Consider the following 22,906-nt stretch of genomic DNA (forward strand, 5'->3'; position numbering starts at 1 on the left):
GGGAGGTGGGGGTATGGTGACATACACACAGGAGGAGGAGGGGGGGGGACACAGGAGGAGGGGGGGTATGGTGACATACACACAGGAGGAGGAGGGGGGGGCATGGTGAGACATACACACTGGGGCCTGGAGGGGTGGGGGGCATGGTGACATACACGCGGGGACCTGGGATGGTACAAGATTACACTTACTGTAGCTTGTGTGGGGTGGGGGGCATGGTGACACACACACAGGGCACTGAGGGGGGGCATGGTGACACACACAGTGGGGCCTTTGGAGGCATGGTGACACACACAGTGGGGCCTTTGGGGACATGGTGACACACACAGTGGGGCCTTTGGAGGCATGGTGACACACACAGTGGGGCCTTTGGGGACATGGTGACACACACAGTGGGGCCTGTGGGGGCATAGTGACATACACACAGGGGCCTGGGACGGTACAAGATGACATAACACATACTGTAGCTTGGGGTGGGGGGTATGGTTACATACACACTGGGGCCTGGGACGGTACAAGAGGGCACACACACTAGGGGGGGACATGGTTACATATACACTGAGGCCTGGTAGGATACATTATCGGCGCTTCTATTGGCTCCTCTACCATTTCTCCATTGGCCCGCAGGCTGCAGTGTGAGGAGAGAGAGAAGGGATGGCAGCCGCAGCAGTGTACTCCATCACTGTTGAAGCCTGCCCCCGCCAGTTCCCGCTCCGCCCACACCATGCTCTCGCATCCCTGCACGCTGATCACGATGGTCAGATCGGCTGCCGATACACAGACTTCCTGCACCGGCCACAGACAGTTTAAGAAAATAAATACTTTTCCTATGTGAATACATTTTGCTGGTGGTGATGGTGGATTGGTGGGCTGGTCTTAGGCTTTGGACGCCCCTAGGCATTCCAGATGTCCTAGGCGTTTGCGTAGAATGCCTATGCCTGGGGCTGGCTGTGTCTGCAGCAATAGAGGTGACACCATCTCTGGCTTGGCAATTGTGACATACATCGGGCAGTCAGATACATTCCATTCATTGATTTGTAGGGTAAATGACATTCCTTTACTTCCTTTTTCTCATATGTCCTAGAGGATGCTGGGGTTACCATAGAACCATGGGGTATAGCCGGGACCCGCAGGAGACATGGGCACTTTGATTCTTTGAAAGGGTGTAAACTGGCTCCTACCTCTATGCCCCTCCTCCAGACTCCAGTTTTAGAATTGTGCCCAGTGAGACTGGACGCACTACAGGGAGCTCTACTGAGTTTCTCTGAAAAAGACTTTTGTTAGGTTATTTATGTTCAGGGAGGCTGCTGGCAACAGTCTCCCTGCTTCGTGGGACTTAGGAGAGAGAAGTATGACCCACTTCCAGTGAGTTCAAGGGCTCTGCTTCTGGCTACAGGACACCATTAGCTCCTGAGGGTGCTGATAGCTGGGTACGCCTAGATGCTCACTCCCGCAGCCGGCCGTCACCCCCTTACAGAGCCAGAAGTCAGAAGACAGGTGAGCAGCAGAAGAAAAGAAGACTTCAGTGACGGCATTCTCTGAGGTACCGCACAGCGCGCGGACGCTGCGCGCCAAGCTCCCACATACACACAGCACTACAGGGTGCAGGGGGGGGAAGGGCGCCCTGGGCAGCTAATAAATCCTCAGTGGTCACTGGCAAGAGGGGACACTAGTGCCGAGGCACTGTCCTAACCCCCGCCAGTATAATCATATAGTAAAAGAAGCGGGACAGAAGCGCGCCATTAAAGGGGCGGAGCTTCGTCCTCACAGCTCACTCGGCGCCATTTTCTCCCCATCAGGCTGCAGAGACGCTGGTCCTTCCTTCACACTGACAAGTATCAGGGTGCAAAACGGGGGGGGCACTGGCTAATTTGGTGCAATATACTTTATAATATAAGCGCTGAGGGTCTGGGGCATTTATTGGGCGCTTCAGAACCGCTGATTGAGCGCTGGGGTGTGAACTGGCAAATCCCTTCTGTGTGTCTCTGACAGGCTTTACTGTGGGTCTGTCCCCTGTATGCCCGGTGTGTCTGTGGGTGTTTGGTGCACGTCTGTCGACATGTCTGAGGCTGAAGGCTCTTCCCAGGAGGAGGCTGTATTAGGGACACAAAAGGAAGTGGGGGTGAACATGTCGACACCGCCAACGCCTGATTGGGTGAATGTGTTGAACGCCTTGAATGCTAATGTGGCTCTTATTAGTAAGAGGTTGGATAAGTCTGAGTCTCAGACCCAGGCATGGAAGAAATCTGTGGAAGATATGTTATTGCAAAGTCAGGTTTCCTCAGGGTCACAAAAACGTACGTTGGCCCAGTTGGCAGACACTGCTACCGACACGGACTCTGATTCCAGTATCGACTACAGCGATTCCAGATTAGATCCAAAATTGGCAAAAAGCATTCAGTACATGATTGTGGCGGTTAAAGAGGTATTACATATCACTGAGGACCCGGCTGTCCCTGATAAAAGGGTCTGTATGTATAAGGAAAGGAAACCTGAGATAACGTTTCCTCCCTCTCATGAACTGAACACGCTATTTGAAAAAATCTGGGAAGGTCCTGACAAAAAGTTTCAGATTCCCAACAGAATTACGGTAGCTTATCCGTTTCCCTCGGCGGATAGGGAAAAGTGTGAGTCACCCCTCGCTGTGGACAAGGCCCTGTCACGTTTGTCTAAAAAGGTGGCTCTCCCGTCACCTGACACGGCGGCTCTTAAGGATCCTGCGGATCGTAAACAAGAAACTACATTAAAGTCCATTTATGTGACCACAGGTACGCTATTCAGACCTGTCATTGCGTCTGCGTGGGTAAGTAGTGCTATCGAAAAGTGGGCAGACAACTTGTCTTCTGAAATAGATACCCTAGATAGGGATAGCATCTTCTTGACACTGGGTTATATCAAGGATGCTGCAGCATACCTTAAGGAAGCTGCGAGAGATATTGGTCTTTTGGGATCAAAGGCCAATGCCATGGCAGTGTCAGCTAGACGAGCGTTGTGGATTCACCAATGGAATGCTGATGCTGATTCCAAGAAAAGTATGGAATCTCTACCATATAAGGGTAAGGCCTTATTTGGCGACGGCCTTGATGATTTGGTATCTACAGCTAACGCGGGTAAGTCATCTTTTTTGCCTTATGTTCCTCCACAACAAAAGAAAAAGCACCACTATCAGATGCAGTCCTTTCGGCCCAATAAATACAGAAAGGGCCGAGATTCTTTCTTCCTTGCTACTAGAGGAAGAGGTAAAAGATCACCAGCCTTGTCAGGCTCCCAGGAGCAGAAGTCCTCCCAGGCTTCTGCCAATTCCACCGCATGACGTTGGGGCTCCTATGCGGGAGTCCGCACCGGTGGGGGCACGTCTCAAACTCTTCAGTCAGTTTTGGTTTAGTTCGGACCTAGACCCATGGGTTCTACAATTAGTATCCCAAGGGTACAAGCTGGAGTTTCAAGACATTCCCCCTCGCCGTTTTTTCAAATCGGCCTTACCAGCTTCTCTTCCAGACAGGGAGGTAGTTTGCGACGCACAAAAATTGTGTCAAAATCAAGTTATCGTCAGGGTTCCCCAATCACAACAGGGAGAAGGTTTTTATTCGAGCCTGTTTGTGGTCCCGAAGCCGGACGTCTCGGACAGACCAATCCTCAACCTGAAATCCCTAAATTTCTTCCTAAAGAAATTCAAATTCAAGATGGAGTCTCTCCGAGCAGTGATCTCCAGTCTGGAGGAAGGGGATTTTATGGTGTTGGTGGACATAAAGGATGCCTACTTACATGTTCCCATTTATCCTCCGCATCAGGCTTACCTGAGGTTTGCAATACAGGATTGTCATTACCAATTTCAAACGTTGCCGTTTGGTGAAAATCCTCGGAGCCGTGGACAGACCAAAGTGATGGCGGAGATGATGGTTCTCCTTCGCAAGCAAGGAGTCACGATTATCCCGTACTTGGACGATCTCCTGATAAAGGCGAGATCCAGGGACCAGTTGGTGCAAAATGTTGCACTCTCCCTGACAGTTCTTCAGCAACATGGTTGGCTCCTAAACTTGCCAAAATCACAGTTGATTCCGACGACGCGGTTGTCATTTTTGGGAATGATATTGGACACAGAACTACAAAGAGTCTTTCTTCCAGTGGAAAAGGCTCTGGAAATTCAGTCTGGTCAAACAAATTCTGAAACCAGCAAGAGTGTCAATCCATCAATGCATTCGGTTGCTGGGGAAGATGGTTGCGGCCTACGAGGCCATTCGGTTTGGCAGGTTCCATGCCAGAGTGTTCCAGTGGGACCTGTTGGACAAGTGGTCCGGGTCCCACCTACACATGCACCAGAGGATAATCCTGTCTTCCAAGACCAGGGTATCACTCCTGTGGTGGCTGCACAGCTCTCACCTCCTAGAGGGGTACAGGTTCGGGATACAGGACTGGATCCTAGTGACCACGGATGCAAGCCTCAGAGGCTGTGGGACAGTCACAATGGGAGAAAACTTCCAAGGAAGATGGTCAAGTCAGGAAACTTGTCTCCACATAAATGTTCTGGAGTTAAGGGCCATTTACAACGGCCTTCTGCAAGCGGAACATCTTCTTCGAGATCTGCCTGTACTGATCCAGTCAGACAATGTAACGGCAGTAGCGTACATAAACCGTCAGGGCGAAACTAAAGCAGAGCGGCAATGGCAGAAGCCACAAGAATTTTCGGTTGGGCGGAAAAGCATACAAGCACTCTGTCAGCGATCTTCATTCCAGGAGTGGACAACTGGGAAGCAGAGTTCCTCAGCAGACACGATCTCCATCCAGGAGAGTGGGGTCTCCACCAAGAAGTCTTTGCAGAGGTGACAGGTCATTGGGGAGTTCCTCAAGTAGACATGATGGCATCTCGTCTCAACAAGAAGCTTCAGAGATATTGTTCCAGGTCAAGGGACCCTCAAGCAATTGCAGTGGATGCTCTGGTGACGCCAACCCAGTCGGTGTATGTATTCCCTCCACTTCCTCTCATTCCAAAAGTTCTAAAGATCATAAGAGGAACAAGGATCCGGGCGATCCTCATTGTACCAGACTGGCCAAGGAGGGCTTGGTATCCAGATCTTCAGGAATTACTCATAGGAGATCCCTGGCCTCTTCCTCTGTGCGAGGACCTGTTACAACAGGGGCTGTGTGTGTATCAGGACTTACCGCGGCTACGTTTGACGGCATGGCAGTTGAGCGCAAAATCCTAGCCTGTAAGGGTATTCCCAGTGAAGTCATTCCCACACTTATTCAGGCCAGAAAAGGGGTAACGTCTAAACATTACCACCGTATTTGGAGAAAATATGTTTCTTGGTGTGAATCCAAGGGAGCTCCTATGGAAGAGTTTCGGCTAGGACGTTTTCTCCATTTTCTACAAGCAGGTGTGGATGCGGGCCTAAAACTGTGCTCAATTAAGGTAGATTTCGGCCTTATCGGTTTTCTTTCAGAAACAATTGGCCTCCCTTCCAGAAGTTCAGACTTTCGTGAAAGGCGTGTTGCACATACAACCTCCATATGTGCCTCCAGTGGCACCATGGGATCTTAATGTGGTGTTGCAGTTCCTTCAATCACATTGGTTTGAACCTTTACAGAAGGTGGAGTTGAAATTCCTCACTTGGAAAGTGGTCATGCTGTTGGCCTTGGCATCTGCAAGGCGGGTGTCTAAGTTGGCGGCCTTGTCTCACAAGAGCCCTTATTTGATCTTCCATGAAGATAGAGCTGAATTGAGGACACGTCAACAATTTCTACCGAAGGTGGTTTCCTCTTTCCACATGAACCAACCTATTGTGGTGCCTGTGGCTACTGACGCCTTCGCTGAGTCAAGATCTCTGGATGTGGTCAGAGCTTTGAAGATTTATGTCGCCAGGACGGCTCAGATTAGGAAAACAGAGGCTCTGTTTGTCCTGTATGCTCCCAACAAGGTTGGGTGTCCTGCTTCCAAGCAGACCATTGCACACTGGATCTGTAACACGATTCAGCATGCTCATTCCACGGCTGGATTGCCGTTACCGGAATCGGTGAAGGCCCATTCTACTAGAAAGGTGGGCTCATCCTGGGCGGCTGCCCGGCGGGTCTCGGCATTGCAACTTTGCCGAGCAGCTACGTGGTCGGGGTCAAACACATTTGCAAAGTTCTACAAGTTTGACACCTTGGCCGATGAAGACCTTAAGTTCGGTCTATCACTGACCTGGTTTGGGAGTGTTGTGGACTCGGGGCTTCTTCCGATGACCGGGAAGAGGAACCGCCACTGGGTCGTAGTAGAGATGGCCGGATGTAGGTCTTCCTCATGCAGAACTAAGACGGCAGGCGGGAGGCCCAGAGGAATTCTTGTAGGTCTCCTGTAAGACAAGACTTGTAGAAATAATGAAGGCTGGGGTACTGAGATATTGGAGACACTGTGGTATTGAAGGCACTGAGGTACTGGGAGTACAGGGAGTGCTGGGAGACCCTTGGAGGCACGGAGGTGTTTGGAGGCACGGAGGTGCTTGGAGGCACGGAGGTGTTTGGAGACACCGAGGTGTTTGGAGGGACGAGGTGCTTGGAGGCACGAGGTGCTTGGAGACACGGAGGTAACTGGAGGCACGGAGGTGCTTTGAGGCGCGGAGGTGCTTGGAGGCACGGGGTGCTTGGAGGCACGAGGTGCTTGGAGGCACGGAGGTGCTTGGAGGCACGGAGGTAACTGGAGGCACGGAGGTAACTGGAGGCACGGAGGTAACTGGAGGCACGGAGGTGCTTGAGGCGCGGAGGTGCTTGGAGGCACGAGGTGCTTGGAGGCACGAGGTGCTTGGAGGCACGGAGGTGCTTGGAGGCACGGAGGTGCTTGGAAGCACAGGTTGCTTGTAGGCACAGGATGCTTGGAAGCACAGGTTGCTTGTAGGCACAGGATGCTTGGAAGCACAGGATGCTTGCAGGGACAGGATGCTTGGAAGCACAGGATGCTTGCAGGGACAGGATGCTTGGAAGCACAGGATGCTTGCAGGGACAGGATGCTTGGAAGCACAGGATGCTTGCAGGGACAGGATGCTTGGAAGCACAGGATGCTTGCAGGGACAGGATGCTTGGAAGCACAGGATGCTTGCAGGGACAGGATGCTTGGAAGCACAGGATGCTTGCAGGGACGAGGGAGCTCTGGATCATAGCTTCCACAGGAGAAACGAAGATACTCAGGCATCGGATCTCTGCCTGGTATCTGATTTTAAATTCCCCGCCCTAGCCTGATTGGCGGAGCAGGCAGGTGACGTCAGACCTGCTCCGCCTCCTTGCCCTTGCTTGTGATGGCGGCGCCCTTGCTTCCGGGAAGCCGCCGGAGAGCAGCGCCGACCCGCCGCTGAAGCCGGAGACTGACAGGGGAAGAGAGGCGCCGGGCAGACCAGGCCACCCGCAGGGACAAGCGCGGTCGCCGCTGCCCGAGGTTCGTGACAGTACCCCCTCCTCCAGGAGTGGCCCCTGGACACTTCCCGGGCTTAGTCGGATGTCTGGAGTGGAAGATCCGAATCAGACGAGGAGCCGTTACTTCAGTAGCCCCAATCCAACTTCTCTCCTCAGGTCCATAACCCTTCCAGTCCACCAAGTACTGTAATTTTTTATGAAGATAACGAGAGTCCAGAATAGCTTTGATTTCAAACTCCGCTCCAGCTTCTGCCACTACGGACGTTGGCCTTGGGAGTGCTGAGTGGAATCGATTCAGTATGAGGGGACGGAGTAGAGAAACATGGAAGGCGTTAGGTATGCGAAGATGGGCAGGCAAACCCAGTTTACAGACCACAGGATTTAAGACTTGTAGCACAGGGTAAGGACCGATGAACCTTGGAGCGAATTTCATGGTGGGCACCTTCAACCGGAGATTCCGTGTGGACAGCCATACCCTGTCCCCAACTTTATATTGAGGTGCGGCTTGCCGTTTCTTATCTGCAAAGAACTTGTACCGAACAGAAACCTGCTTAAGATTAGCATGAACCTTTCTCCAAATTTGTCCAAAGTGTCGTAGAGTGGACGCTACAGCAGGAACCTCTATTATCGGAAGGCTTGGAAATTCCGGAACACGGGGATGGAACCCGTAGTTGACGAAAAATGGTGATTCCCCAGTGGAAGAATGAAACAAATGGTTATGGGCAAACTCCGCCCAAGGCAACAACTCCACCCAGTTGTCCTGTGAAGGAGAGAGATACAACCGAAGAAAAGTCTCTAGATCTTGATTGACTCGTTCCGTTTGTCCATTTGTTTGGGGATGATAAGCCGACGAAAACTTAAGTTTAATGTGTAGAGTTGAACAAAGGGCTTTCCAAAACCTGGCGGTGAACTGTACTCCACGGTCAGAAACAATCTCTTGTGGCAACCCATGCAAACGAAAATGTTCTCGGATAAACAATAGAGCCAGTTTCGGTGCTGTCGGAAGACCAGTCAAGGGCACAAAGTGTGCCATCTTCGAAAAACGGTCAACGATAACCCAAACGGTGTTGCAACCCTTGGAACAGGGCAAGTCAGTGATGAAGTCCATGGAAATGTGAGTCCAGGGTCTCACAGGGATAGGCAGAGGACGAAGTAACCCTGCAGGAGGCAGACGAGGAGATTTATGTTGTGTACATTGGGGACATGAATTAACGCAATCTTGTACATCCTTCCTCATGGTGTTCCACCAGTAAGACCTTTGCAGAAACTTGTACATCTTCTGAGCGCCGGGATGACCGGAAAACTTGGAGTTATGGACCCACCGTAGTATTCCTGGGCGGAATCTAGCTGGTACGGACATTCTTCCAGGAGGAGGAGCTGGAGTAGTTAAAGCAGCAGAGACAGAAACTGGATTCAGAATTAAACCCCGCTCCGGAGGTTCATCCTCGTCTGTGGGAACCTGTGAACGGGAAAGCGCATCTGCTTTAATATTGAGAGTCCCGGCACGGTACTTGATAATGAACGAGAATCGGGAAAAGAAAAGTGCCCATCTCGCCTGGCGAGGATTCAAACATTGTGCGGATTTGATGTACAGTAAATTCTTGTGATCCGTGTAGATGGTAAACACATGTTTAGCCCCTTCTAGAAGATATCTCCATTCTTCCAAGGCAGATTTGATTGCCAAGAGTTCCTGGTCTCCAATAGAGTAATTTCGTTCGGCTGGAGAGAATTTACGAGAGTGGAAGCCACACGGATGTAATTTCTTATCAGAGGAATGCTGGGAGAGGACAGCCCCCACCCCGACTGAAGATGCATCAACTTCTAAGAAGAAGGGTTCCTCGAAATTTGGTTGTTGGAGAACTGGAGCCGTCGTGAAAGCTAACTTTAAGCGAGAAAAAGCTACAATGGCTTCCGGAGGCCACAAACTAGGGTTAGAACCCTTTCTCGTCAGGGCAGTAATGGGTGCAACAATGGTGGAGAAACCTTTAATGAATTTCCTGTAGTAGTTCGCAAAGCCCAGGAACCTTTGTATTGCTTTCAGGGAAAGAGGCTGAGTCCAATCACGAATGGCCGACAACTTTTCCGGATCCATGCGAAGCTCCGTCCCCGAGATGACATAACCGAGGAACGGAATAGATGTTACTTCAAAGGTACATTTGGAAAGCTTGGCGTAGAGATGATTCTCTTGTAAACGGTGTAGCACCTCTTTGACTTGAGTCCTGTGTTCGACAAGATTCTTGGAAAAAATCAGTATGTCGTCCAGATATACCACAACGCTCTGATACAGCATATCACGAAAGATTTCGTTGACGAATCCCTGGAAAACCGCGGGAGCATTACTAAGACCAAACGGCATCACCAAGTATTCGTAATGCCCATCTCGGGTATTAAAGGCAGTCTTCCATTCATCCCCCTCTCGGATGCGTATAAGATTATAAGCTCCTCTCAAGTCGAGTTTTGAAAAAATGCGGGCACCACGAACCCTATCAAATAACTCTGTGATTAGTGGCAAGGGGTATTTATTCTTAATAGTAATGTCGTTTAGGCCGCGGTAGTCGATGCATGGTCTCAACCCCCCGTCCTTTTTCTTCACGAAAAAGAAGCCTGCACCAGCAGGGGAGGAAGAGGGGCGAATGAATCCCTTGAGCATATTGGACTTAATATACTCCGACATGGCTTGAGTCTCGGGAAGAGACAGAGGATATGTGCGACCACGAGGTGGCGTCTTCCCTGGGACAAGGTCAATAGGGCAGTCCCAAGGCCTGTGAGGTGGTAACAGGTCAGCAGCTTGTTCCGAAAATACGTCCTTGTACCCTTGATATGCCTCCGGAATGTGCTCTTCATCCGTTTTGGAGGTAACACGGAGCGGACAAACAGGAGTAAGACAATTAGTGTGACAAAAGGAACTCCAGGACAGAATTTGTGACGACTTCCAATCGATGTGGGGGTTATGACTTTTCAGCCAAGGCATTCCAAGAACCAGATCATGGGGCATTTCTGGGATTACCAAGAGTTCCAAATCTTCCTGATGTAGAGCCCCGACCCGCAGCTTAACTGGCCCCGTGCGCCACATTATGAGACCTTTGGAAATTCTAGTCCCGTTGATAGCCGTCAGTGAAATTGGCCGCTCGATAGGCCGTAACTTTAAACCCAAACTTTGGGCACAGAAGGAAGAAACGAAGTTCCCTGCAGCTCCGGAATCCAATAGGGCTTCACAAGACCTGGAGACTGAATTGGAGACTAGAGTTACTGGAAGCAAGCAGTCCGAAGTTGGAGAAGCTTTTGTCGTAACTCCCAGCTTGACTCCTCCGGAACAAGCTAGGTCTGCCCGTTTCCCGGACGGACTTTACAAGATTTAAGAAAATGATCTGCGGCTCCACAGTAAAGGCAGAGTTTACCCTCACGACGACGCTGTCGTTCTTCCGGAGACAGTCGGGAGCGGTTAATTTGCATGGGCTCATCTGAGCTAGGTGAGGCCACCGGCCTAGGAGTAGGATTCCGGAACCTGGAACGATCCGAACGGTTACGTTCTCTTCCACGCTCCTGCATCCGAAGATCCACCTTGACGCAAAGGGAAATCAAATCTTCTAATGGATCCGGCAGATCTCTAGTAACCAGCTCGTCTTTCAGCCGGTCGGAAAGACCGTTCCAGAAGGCAGCTCTCAGGGCATCATTATTCCAGCGTAGTTCGGAAGCAATGGTCTGGAAATGAACCACGTACTGGCCCACGGAACGGGCGCCCTGCCGAACACGGAGCAAATCGGAAGAAGCAGTGGTCATTCTGCCGGGCTCGTCGAAAATCCTTCGAAAGGACGAGATGAAGTTGGTGTAGTTGGAAACCATGGGATCAGATCGTTCCCATAATGGAGACACCCAATCCAAAGCAGAACCTTCCAACAGAGAAATAATATATGCTACCTTGGACCGGTCTGTAGGAAAGTTGTGTGCAAGTAGCTCGAAATGTACCTCGCACTGGTTCAAGAAACCACGACAATTTTTGGGATTCCCATTATAGCGGGACGGAGTAGGCAACTGAAGGCGTGGAGTGACACCGGCCGATGGTTGAACATTGCTGGCAACGGCAACTGGTGCGACTGCTGGAACAGGAGCCGGAATTACTGAGGCCAGAGACGCCTGAATCTGATCCAGACGCCCGGACAACTGCTGGAGGTACTGCATCACCTGACCTTGTGCTGCTTCCTGACTTTGCACTCGAGAAGCCAGGTTCTGGATGGCACTAGAGTCCGTGTTCCGATCCCCCGAGTCCATGAGGCCTGAGTATACTATCACTGACCTGGTTTGGGAGTGTTGTGGACTCGGGGCTTCTTCCGATGACCGGGAAGAGGAACCGCCACTGGGTCGTAGTAGAGATGGCCGGATGTAGGTCTTCCTCATGCAGAACTAAGACGGCAGGCGGGAGGCCCAGAGGAATTCTTGTAGGTCTCCTGTAAGACAAGACTTGTAGAAATAATGAAGGCTGGGGTACTGAGATATTGGAGACACTGTGGTATTGAAGGCACTGAGGTACTGGGAGTACAGGGAGTGCTGGGAGACCCTTGGAGGCACGGAGGTGTTTGGAGGCACGGAGGTGCTTGGAGGCACGGAGGTGTTTGGAGACACCGAGGTGTTTGGAGGGACGAGGTGCTTGGAGGCACGAGGTGCTTGGAGACACGGAGGTAACTGGAGGCACGGAGGTGCTTTGAGGCGCGGAGGTGCTTGGAGGCACGGGGTGCTTGGAGGCACGAGGTGCTTGGAGGCACGGAGGTGCTTGGAGGCACGGAGGTAACTGGAGGCACGGAGGTAACTGGAGGCACGGAGGTAACTGGAGGCACGGAGGTGCTTGAGGCGCGGAGGTGCTTGGAGGCACGAGGTGCTTGGAGGCACGAGGTGCTTGGAGGCACGGAGGTGCTTGGAGGCACGGAGGTGCTTGGAAGCACAGGTTGCTTGTAGGCACAGGATGCTTGGAAGCACAGGTTGCTTGTAGGCACAGGATGCTTGGAAGCACAGGATGCTTGCAGGGACAGGATGCTTGGAAGCACAGGATGCTTGCAGGGACAGGATGCTTGGAAGCACAGGATGCTTGCAGGGACAGGATGCTTGGAAGCACAGGATGCTTGCAGGGACAGGATGCTTGGAAGCACAGGATGCTTGCAGGGACAGGATGCTTGGAAGCACAGGATGCTTGCAGGGACAGGATGCTTGGAAGCACAGGATGCTTGCAGGGACGAGGGAGCTCTGGATCATAGCTTCCACAGGAGAAACGAAGATACTCAGGCATCGGATCTCTGCCTGGTATCTGATTTTAAATTCCCCGCCCTAGCCTGATTGGCGGAGCAGGCAGGTGACGTCAGACCTGCTCCGCCTCCTTGCCCTTGCTTGTGATGGCGGCGCCCTTGCTTCCGGGAAGCCGCCGGAGAGCAGCGCCGACCCGCCGCTGAAGCCGGAGACTGACAGGGGAAGAGAGGCGCCGGGCAGACCAGGCCACCCGCAGGGACAAGCGCGGTCGCCGCTGCCCGAGGTTCGTGACACGGTCAATCGGTGCTGCAGAGTCATCCGCACTCTCCCGCCCGTTCTAGAGCTTTGGTATAACCCCATGGTTCTATGGTGACCCCAGCATCCTATAGGACGTATGAGAAATTAGGATTTTAATACCTACCGGTAAATCCTTTTCTCTTAGTCCGTAGAGGATGCTGGGCGCCCGTCCCAGTGCGTACTGTATCTGCAGTTATTACTTGTGGCTACACACATGTTGTGTTACGTTTATTGTCAGCATGTTGCTGCAATTGTTCATGCCGTTGGCTTGTGTTCTGTTGAATGCCATGTTGTGCGGCATGCTTGAGGTGTGAGCTGGTATGAATCTCTCACCTTAGTTTAACAATAAATCCTTTTCCTCGAAATGTCCGTCTCCCTGGGCACAGTTCCTATAACTGAGTCTGGAGGAGGGGCATAGAGGGAGGAGCCAGTTCACACCCTTTCAAAGTCTTAAAGTGCCCATGTCTCCTGCGGATCCCGTCTATACCCCATGGTTCTATGGTGACCCCAGCATCCTCTATGGACTAAGAGAAAAGGATTTACAGATAGGTATTAAAACCCTGTAATTCACTATCGGGATCAATCCGAGTTGTTAGCTCATTATTTTTTTCTCGCAACGGAGCGATTAGTCGCGCATGCGCAATGTCCGCAGTGCGACTGCGCCAAGTAAATTTGCTATGTAGTTAGGTTTTTTACTCACGGCATTACAAGGTTTTTTCTTCGTTCTGGTGATCGTAATGCGATTGACAGGAAGTGGGTGTTTCTGGGCGGAAACTGTCCGTTTTATGGGAGTGTGTGAAAAAACGCTACCGTTTCTGGGAAAAACGCGGGAGTGGCTGGAGAAATGGAGGAGTGTCTGGGCGAACGCTGGGTGTGTTTGTGACGTCAAACCAGGAACGACAAGCACTGAACTGAACGCACTGGCAGAGTAAGTCTCGAGCTACTCAGAAACTGCACAGAGAAGTCTTTTCGCAATATTGCGAATCTTTCGTTCGCAATTTTGATAAGCTAAGATTCACTCCCAGTAGGCGGCGGCTTAGCGTGTGCAAAGCTGCTAAAAGCAGCTTGCGAGCGAACAACTCGGAATGACCCCCTATATACAGGTTTACTCGCCCATGTTCTGTTTTAGCAGTGTGCTCTCTACACAGTTTGGGGGGCTTTGCATTTTTAATATTTATATTCACTAAGCCATTCATGTTGGCTGCATGTGTCATTTTGGTGTATTAATGTTGCAGCTGATGAGAAGCCAGTGATTGGAGACCACCGGAACCCAGGCCGCAACCAGGGGAATTGTAGGGATTATCACAGCTACGATACATTGCTCCGGAGGATAAATGCCATGGATATCAGAAGGCACGATGACTTAGAGGTCAGTGTGAAATCATCCACTTGTCACATTTCTGGAATCTTTGTCAAAGTTTCTATTTTGTTAAACATTTTATGTACTGTATCCAGGGGCGGATTGGGATGGAAAACCAGCCCTGGAAATTTATGGTAGCAGTCCTAATGGCGGTGCGGTCTGATTGTATGCAACTGGGCCTTCCGTGCATCTTTTGCTGCAGTTGTGTCTGAGACCAGGGGCGGATTGGGAACTAAAAGTGGCCCTATGAAATTTTGTAGAAGTGGCCTGACATTGGCAGCACAAGGGGCATAACACACCGTGTAGCCATGACAGCATCACTGGATTGTGCTGTACTGCAGAGATGGAATAACAGAATGAATTAGGACAATGCAGTGTACTGAGTGCAGTGGGCTGCCTGTCATGTGGGGGGTGGGGCCACATAACAACTCACAAAACAGGCCCCACAGGCGCATTCGCCTACCAGGAATCTTCCTGTTGAGCCCTATGGCCAATCCGCCCCTGACTGTAACAGTAAGTGGGTAAAGCAGACCATTACAAGTAGCTAGTACCAGGGGCGGATTTGCCGCTAGACAAACCAGGCATGCGCTTAGAGCCCCGTGAGTTTCTGGGGGTCTGGCTGCGGGCACGGATTGCATAGCGGCTGCAGAAGTTTTTTTTGTTTTCATGCATCTCTGAGCTGGCCCGGCCCCAGCAGACTGTCAGCATGCTGGCATCACACGCTGATTGGACAGCTGCCGCTGCGACCAGCGCCAGCTCACGCCCACAGTGCAGCCACCGCCTCCTCTCCTCCATGTGACGGACGAGCACCGCAGTGGCAGCACGGAAATCATGAGAGACTAGAGAGGCGAGCCGCTGCAGTGCCCAGCCATAGGAGAGAGGAGAGGTCACCGTGAGCCGCGGCCAAACGGAGGGAGAAGAGTGTGACTCACTGGCAGAAGCTGCTCAGCGAGTATCGTGGCTGCAGGCCGGCTGTCTTTAAAGTTGCTGCGGGAGGGGGGGGGGGAGCTAAGGGGACGATGATCGATCCTCAGTTCCTCACCCTTCCTGCTTGTTGATGGGGGCCGGGGGAGTGTGCCAGCCAGTGGGGGGTGCAATCGGCCGGAGGGTGACAGTGTGCCTCTGGCAGGCACCCATGCCCCCTTCTCCCCCACACACATGCTGATTGTTGGCCTCACCCTCACCTCCAGCAGTACTGGCAGTGGCAGGCAATCAGTGTATGTGTGTGTGGGGGGGAGGGGGGGCGTGGGTGCTGTGGAAGGGTGGACTGGCATAATGTATATTTCAGCTCATACTATGGTGCATAATACAAATTTTTACTCACGTATGGTGTAATATGAATTTCGGCTCATACATACTGTGTGGCGTAATGTATATTTTGGCTTATAGTGTGTGGCATAATATGCATTTTGACTCATATCATGTGGCGTATTGTGAATTTCGGCAAATACCATGTGGCGTAATGTGAATTTTTGGCTCATACTGTGTGGCATAATGTATATTTCTCTTACGTCCTAGAGGATGCTGGGGACTCCAAAAGGACCATGGGGTATAGACGGGATCCGCAGGAGACATGGGCACACTATAAGACTTTGAATGGGTGTGAACTGGCTCCTCCCTCTATGCCCCTCCTCCAGACCTCAGTTAGATTCTGTGCCCAGAGAGACTGGAAACACACTAGGGGAGCTCTCCTGAGTTTTAGGTTTTTTATTTTCAGGGAGACCTGCTGGCTACAGGCTCTCTGCTTCGTGGGAGTGAGGGGAGAGAAGTCAGACCTACTTCTTCTGAGTTAAAGGCTCTGCTTCTTAGGCTACTGGACACCATTAGCTCCAGAGGGTTCAATCACTTGGTGCGCCTAGCTGCGTGTTTCCCGGAGCTGCGCCGTCACCCCCCTCACAGAAGCCAGAAGAAAGAAGCCGGGTGAGTATATAGAAGAAAGAAGACTTCAGTAACGAGGTACAGCGCAGCGGTCGCGCTGCGCCCCATGCTCCCACACATACTTCCAACGGCACTTACAGGGTGCAGGGCGCAGGGGGTGCGCCCTGGGCAGCATGTTACTGAGGCAAAAAACTGGCTAAAGAGACATATTATAAGTGCCTAGGCATTAAATATAAGCCCCCGCCAGTATAAATATTTGAAAATTGAGCGGGTCTACAGCGCGCCGAGGTGGGGGCGTGTCTTAGCCCTCACAGCTCACCAGCGCCATTTTCTCTCTTCACAGACTTGCAGAGACGCTGGACCGGACCTCCACTCTCCTGATCAAGTACATATATTATTTTTCAGTATTGTATGGGCGCTGGGGTGTGAGCTGGTATGCTCCCTCTGTGTTTCTCTAACAGGCTTCCCTGTGGGTCTGTCGCCTATAGCCAGTGTGAGTGGGTGGGTGTCGGTACGGTGTGTCGACATGTCTGAGGCTGGGTGCTCCTCCCCGGAGGAAGTTACTGGGGGCGCAGAGAACGATTTGGGAGTAACTCTGTCAGCACCGCCGACTGCTGATTGGGTGAATATGTTGAGTACATTGAATGCAAATGTGGTGTTATTGTCTAAAAGGCTGGATAAATCTGATTCTCTGATACAAACATGGAGAAAATCCATGGAGGATGCCTTGTCCCAGGTACAGGTCCCCTCAGGGTCACAAATACTGACACGGACTCTGACTCCAGTGTCGACTTTAGTGAGGCCAGTTTACATCCGAAATTGGTTAATAGTATTCAGTACATGATTATGGCTATTAAAGATGTTTAACATATTTCTGAAGTGCCTGCTGTTCCAGATACCAGGGTTTGTTTGTATAAGGGAAAAAAGCCTGAGGTGACGTTTCCTCCCTCTCATGAACTGAACGCTCTTTGTGAAAACGCTTGGGAATCGCCTGATAAAAGGTGGCAGATTCCCAAGAAAATTTTTATGGCATATCCTTTCCCCTCTGAAGACAGGGAAAAGTGGGAGTCATCTCCCAATGTGGACAAAGCTCTGTCACGACTGTCCAAGAAGGTGGCGCTTCCGTCTCCCGCCACTGCTGCCCTCAAGGATCCTGCGGATCGTAAGCAGGAAACGACATTAAAGGCCATTTATGTCACTACGGGTGCACTCCTCAGACCGGCTGTGGCGTCTGCATGGGTGAGTAGTGCTATTGTTAAGTGGGCTGATAATTTGGCATCTGACTACTTACTCTCGGTTATATCAGGAACGCTGCAGCTTACCTAAAGGAGGTGGCGAGGGATATTGGCCTCTTGGGAACAAGGGCCAATGCCATGGCAGTCTCGGCCAGGAGAGCGCTGTGGATTCATCAATGGAATGCTGATGCCGACTCTAAGAAAGCTATGGAAGCGCTCCCATATAAAGGTAGTATCTTGTTTGGTGACGGCCTCGCTGACCTGGTGTCTACGGCTACCGCGGGTAAGTCATCCTTTCTTCCTTATGTTCCTGCACAACAGAAAAAGGCACCCCATTATCAGATGCAGTCCTTTCGGCCTACTAAATACAAAAAAGGAAGAGGGTCGTCCTTCCTTGCCTCTAAAGGTAGAGGAAGGGGAAAAAGGTCGCCTGCTGCACCAGGCTCCCAGGACCAGAAGTCCTCCTCGGCTTCTGCCAAGTCCACCGCATGACGCTGCGGCTCCCCTACGGGAGTCCGTGCCGGTGGGGGCTCATCTCAGACTCTTCAGTCAGGTCTAGGGCCTAGATCCTTGGGTGTTAGACATAGTGTCCCAAGGGTACAAACTGGAGTTTCAGGAGGTGCCCCCTCTCCGATTTTTCAAATCAGCCTTGCCAGTTTCTATCCCAGAAAGGGAAGTAGTGAGTGCTGCGATACAAAAGCTGTGTCAACAGAGTGTCAGACCGATCCTGAACCTAAACTCCCTCAATCTGTATTTGAAAACTTTCAAGTTCAAGATGCAGTGATCTCCAGTTTGGAAGGGGGGGATTTTATGGCTTCAGTCGACATAAAAGATGCCTACTTACACGTCCCGATATATCCTCCACATCAAGCTTTCCTGAGATTTGCGGTGCAGGATTATCATTACCAATTTCAGACGTTGCCGTTTGGGCTTTCCACAGCCCCGAGGGTCTTCACCAAAGTAATGGCGGAAATGATGGTGCTCCTACGCAAGCAAGGTGTCACAATTATCCCGTACTTGGACGATCTCCTGATAAAGGCGAGATCGAAGGAGCAGTTGCTAAGAAATGTGGAACTCTCCCTGACTGTTCTGCAACATCATGGTTGGATTCTAAATTTGCCAAAGTCTCAGTTGATTCCGCCAACTGGGCTGCCTTTCTTGGGCATGATCCTGGACACGGAACTGCAAAGAGTGTTTCTTCCAGCTGAAAAAGCTCTGGAAATCCAATGCATGGTCAAGGAGATTCTGCAACCGGAAGAGCCATCTACAACGGCCTTCTGCAAGCGGAACACCTGCTTCGAGGTCTACCTGTTCTGGTTCAGTCGGACAACGTAACAGCGGTAGCGTGCGTAAACCGCCAGGGCGGAACAAAGAGCAGAGCGGCGATGGTGGAGGCCACAAGGGTTCTCCCCCGGGGGCGGAAAAGCACGTGAGCGCTCTGTCAGCAGTCTTCCTTCTGGGCGTGGACAACTGGGAAGCAAACTTCCTCAGCAGACACGATCTCCATCCAGGAGAGTAGGCTCTTCATCAAGAGGTATTTGCAGAAGTGACAAGGCGTTGGGGAATTCCTCAAATAGACATGATGGCGTCTCGCCTCAACAAGAATCTTCCGAGGTATTGTTCCAGGTCAAGGGACCCCCAAGCCAGTGCAGTGGATGCCCTGGTAACTCTGTGGGTGTTTCAGTCGGTGTATGTGTTTTCCTCCACTTCCTCTCATTCCAAAAGTGTTGTGGATCATAAGTCGAACAAGGGTTCCGGCAGTACTCGTCGTTCCAGATTGGCCACGGAGGGCCTGGTTTCCAGATCTTCAGGAATTGCTCATAGAAGATCCTTGGCCGCTTCCTCTCAGAGAGGACCTGTTACTGCAGGGACCATGTGTATTTCAAGACTTACCGCGGCTGCGTTTGACGGCGTGGAGGTTGAACGCCAAATCCTAGCTCGAAAGGGTATTCCTGGGGAAGTCATCCCCACTTTCCTTAAGGCTAGAAAGGAGGTCACGGCGAAGCATTATCACCGTATTTGGAGAAAATATGTGTCGTGGTGTGAAGCCAAGAAGGCTCCTGCAGAGGAGTTTCAGCTGGGTCGTTTCCTCCATTTTTTGCAGGCAGGCGTGGATGCAGGCCTGAATTTGGGTTCCATCAAAGTGCAGATTTCGGCTTTGTCTATTTTCTTTCAAAAATAATTGGCCGTCCTTCCTGAAGTTCAGACTTTCGTGACGGGAGTGCTGCATATCCATCCTCCGTTTGTGCCAACCGTGGCACCGTGGGATATTGACGTGGTGTTACAATTTCTTATGTCTCACTGGTTTGAACCTTTGCGAAAGGTTCAGTTGAAATTTCTCACTTGGAAAGTTGTCATGCTTTTAGCCTTGGCGTCCGCCAGACGGGTGTCGGAATTGGCGGCTTTGTCTCACAAGAGCGCATATTTGATTTTCCATGCGGATAGAGCGGAATTGAGGACTTGTCAACAATTTCTGCCGAAGGTGGTTTCTTCGTTTCACATAAATCAACCTATTGTGGTGCCTGTGGCTACGGATGCCGTGGCGGTACCAAAATCTCTCGATGTCGTGAGAGCTTTGAAAATTTATGTCGCCAGAACGGCTCTTGTTAGGAAAACGGAGGCTCTGTTTGTCCTGTATGCTTCCAACAAGATTGGAAATCCTGCTTCCAAGCAGACTATTGCACGCTGGATTTGTAATACGATCCAGCAGGCTCATTCTACGGCTGGATTGCCGTTGCCGAAGTCAGTGAAGGCCCATTCTACCAGGAAGGTGGGCTCATCTTGGGCGGCTGCCCGAGGAGTCTCGGCACTTCAACTTTGCCGAGCAGCTACGTGGTCGGGTTCAAACACTTTTGCTAGGTTCTACAAGTTTGATACCCTGGCTGATGAGGACCTCATGTTTGCTCAGTCGGTGCTGCAGAGTCATCTGCACTCTCCCGCCCGGTCTGGAGCTTTGGTATAGACCCCATGGTCCTTTTGGAGTCCCCAGCATCCTCTAGGACGTAAGAGAAAATAGGATTTTAATACCTACCGGTAAATCCTTTTCTCCTAGTCCGTAGAGGATGCTGGGCGCCCATCCCAGTGCGGACTGTTACTTGCAGTTGTATTGTTAGTTGCTGTTTTCGGTTACACAAAGGTTGTGTATCGGTTATCTTCAGCTTGTTGCAGTTTTTCGTTCATACTGTTCTCTGGTTTTCCTGGTGATCCAGTTGTACGGTGTTTTGTGGTGTGAGCTGGTATGTATCTCACCTTTAGTGTAACAGAAATCCTTTTCCTCGAAATGTCCGTCTCCCTGGGCACAGTTCCTATAACTGAGGTCTGGAGGAGGGGCATAGAGGGAGGAGCCAGTTCACACCCATTCAAAGTCTTATAGTGTACCCATGTCTCCTGCGGATCCCGTCTATACCCCATGGTCCTTTTGGAGTCCCCAGCATCCTCTACGGACTAGGAGAAAAGGATTTACCGGTAGGTATTAAAATCCTATTTTTCGCTTATAGTGTGTGGCATAATATGCATTTTTACTCATACCATGTGGTGTAATGTGAATTTCGGCTCATAGTATGTGACATAATGTGAATTTCGCCTCCTGCTGTGTGGTGATAATTAAATATTATGTTTGCACTGTGTTTTTATGTACCTTTTTAATGTTTGTGATGCTAATAATGTTTAAAGTTTTAACAAGTAGAATATAAGGAGGAAAAATTACAAATAATGTAAGGGGAATATATCAGGAATGAAAATATAATGTTATGGATTGTTTGAGGAAGAGGAGCCCCAAATCAGTGTCTTGCTTAGGGCCCCATGAGATCTAAATCCGCCTCTGGCTAGTACGGTATAAACCAACAAGATCAGAGAAAGGAATACCTAGGAAAAAGTCAGGGCACATAGATTGTGTGAGAGGGATTGGAAGGCGAGAATGGGGGAGGGTGTGGCCGTAACTGTAAATCAATCGTGTGGAAAATGGGGAATCAAGAATGAGTTTCCTAGAGGTCAGGAGTCTCGGGAACAATCATTGGTCTTTCTCAGAATATTTAATGTAGAAAGTCATTAAGGTCTATTGTACAGTTGTTGTAGGCACTGTTATGTAGATACCTTTTTCGTTGTTTAAAGAATACAGGTTTTATGAGAGATAGCTTTACGCAGTCCAAACCCATAGCAATCTGTTCACTCTGCCCATAGAGGTGGGTGGCCATCAATTCGAAGTGACTAAGGGGGACATTTACTAAGCAGTGATAAGAGCGGAGAAGTGAGCCAGTGGAGAAGTGCCCATGGCAACCAATCAGCACTGAAGTTGCAACTATAATTTGCATAATATAAAATGATACAGCGCTGCTGATTGGTTGATGGGGCCACTTCTTCACTGGCTCACTTCTCTGCTCTTATCACAGGTTAGTAAATGTCCCCCTTTGTTACTCCACTTGGGCCTGTCAGGAGATGACGCCACACACCGGTCTAAATTGCGGTTTTATTCTAGCCGCATTTACCGTATCATCAAATTGATTCTGTCAGGGCCATTATTAGGAGTTTGTGTCCTGGGATGAGAGATGTGTACTGATTGTGGCTTATGATTGGTTGCTGCTGTTGTCCAATAAGAAGCTGCATTGATTACATATCTCCCACCTTTCAACAGTCTTCTCTCCCTCCTACAGTAGAAAGCTCAATGAAGGGCCGGATGTAATGGCGGCCGTGCAGGATGCCGTTTTTTTTTAAAGGGGTAATCATTTACAAGGCATGGTTGTGCCTTTGTAAGTGATTGCTTCTTTAAAAAACATCCAAGTTTAGACGGCATCCTGCACCGCCGCCGAATTCGGGCGCCGTTCCGTCTGGACTCGTATCTTCTATTCAATAGCTTTTATGCTGTTACAGATAATATTATTTCCTTATGCTGTGGTTGACACCTGGCGTGACTGTATGTTATCTGGGGTACACTGTTTGTTTCCATTTCAACAAGGGGATCCTATATGTAAGAACTAGGCAGCAGATGCCGTGATCTCTGCATAAGTGGACTTAAGGTGCATACACACTTGGTGATATAGTAAATATCGCTCATTTTCCCCCTCCTGAGTGATATAGTTTTCTGTATCGCTCAGGGTGTATGTAGCTGACGACCTCCGATGCGCGGCGCGAGTCGTTAACGATCCTCGGTGTTGGCCATACACGCAGCTCAATTTGGACTCATCGTCCAAAGCCGCATGTACAGACCAGCTGCGGCACGACGTCACTGTGCGATATCGCACAGTATGTTTGGCCTCCTGGTCCGGGAGGAGTTATTCTAGGCGATGTGGCACATGGTCTAGTGTGTACCCACCTTAAGTGTTGTACATGCCAATCAGCTCTCGGAAGGTGTTCCTAACACTTTTCATCTGCTCTTCCTGTTGTACAACCTTACATACAATAGGCCAGATTAGCCGCTACTGGGAAATTATGCTAATGCTGCAGCTGATGGGCTGTCTATTGAGACACCTACCGGCTGCACCTGTGACCCGCCCCGGTGCACACAAAGGGGCACCATTGAACG

At 50.6% G+C, this 22,906-nt stretch overlaps 1 protein-coding gene across 3 annotated transcripts in view; it reads left to right on the forward strand.

Moving 5' to 3' along the window:
- Nucleotides 1–22,906, forward strand: part of PMFBP1 (polyamine modulated factor 1 binding protein 1) — a 326,347-nt gene that overhangs the window by 19,298 nt on the left and 284,143 nt on the right. For all 3 annotated transcript variants that reach the window (XM_063945469.1, XM_063945471.1, XM_063945470.1), the window contains one exon: nucleotides 14,151–14,284. In XM_063945469.1, coding sequence (XP_063801539.1) covers nucleotides 14,255–14,284 — 30 coding nt within the window. In that variant the 5' untranslated portion in view covers nucleotides 14,151–14,254. The remainder of the gene's footprint in view (nucleotides 1–14,150; nucleotides 14,285–22,906) is intronic.

Source organism: Pseudophryne corroboree, chromosome 11, assembly GCF_028390025.1.
Source record: "Pseudophryne corroboree isolate aPseCor3 chromosome 11, aPseCor3.hap2, whole genome shotgun sequence".
NCBI lineage: Eukaryota > Metazoa > Chordata > Amphibia > Anura > Myobatrachidae > Pseudophryne > Pseudophryne corroboree.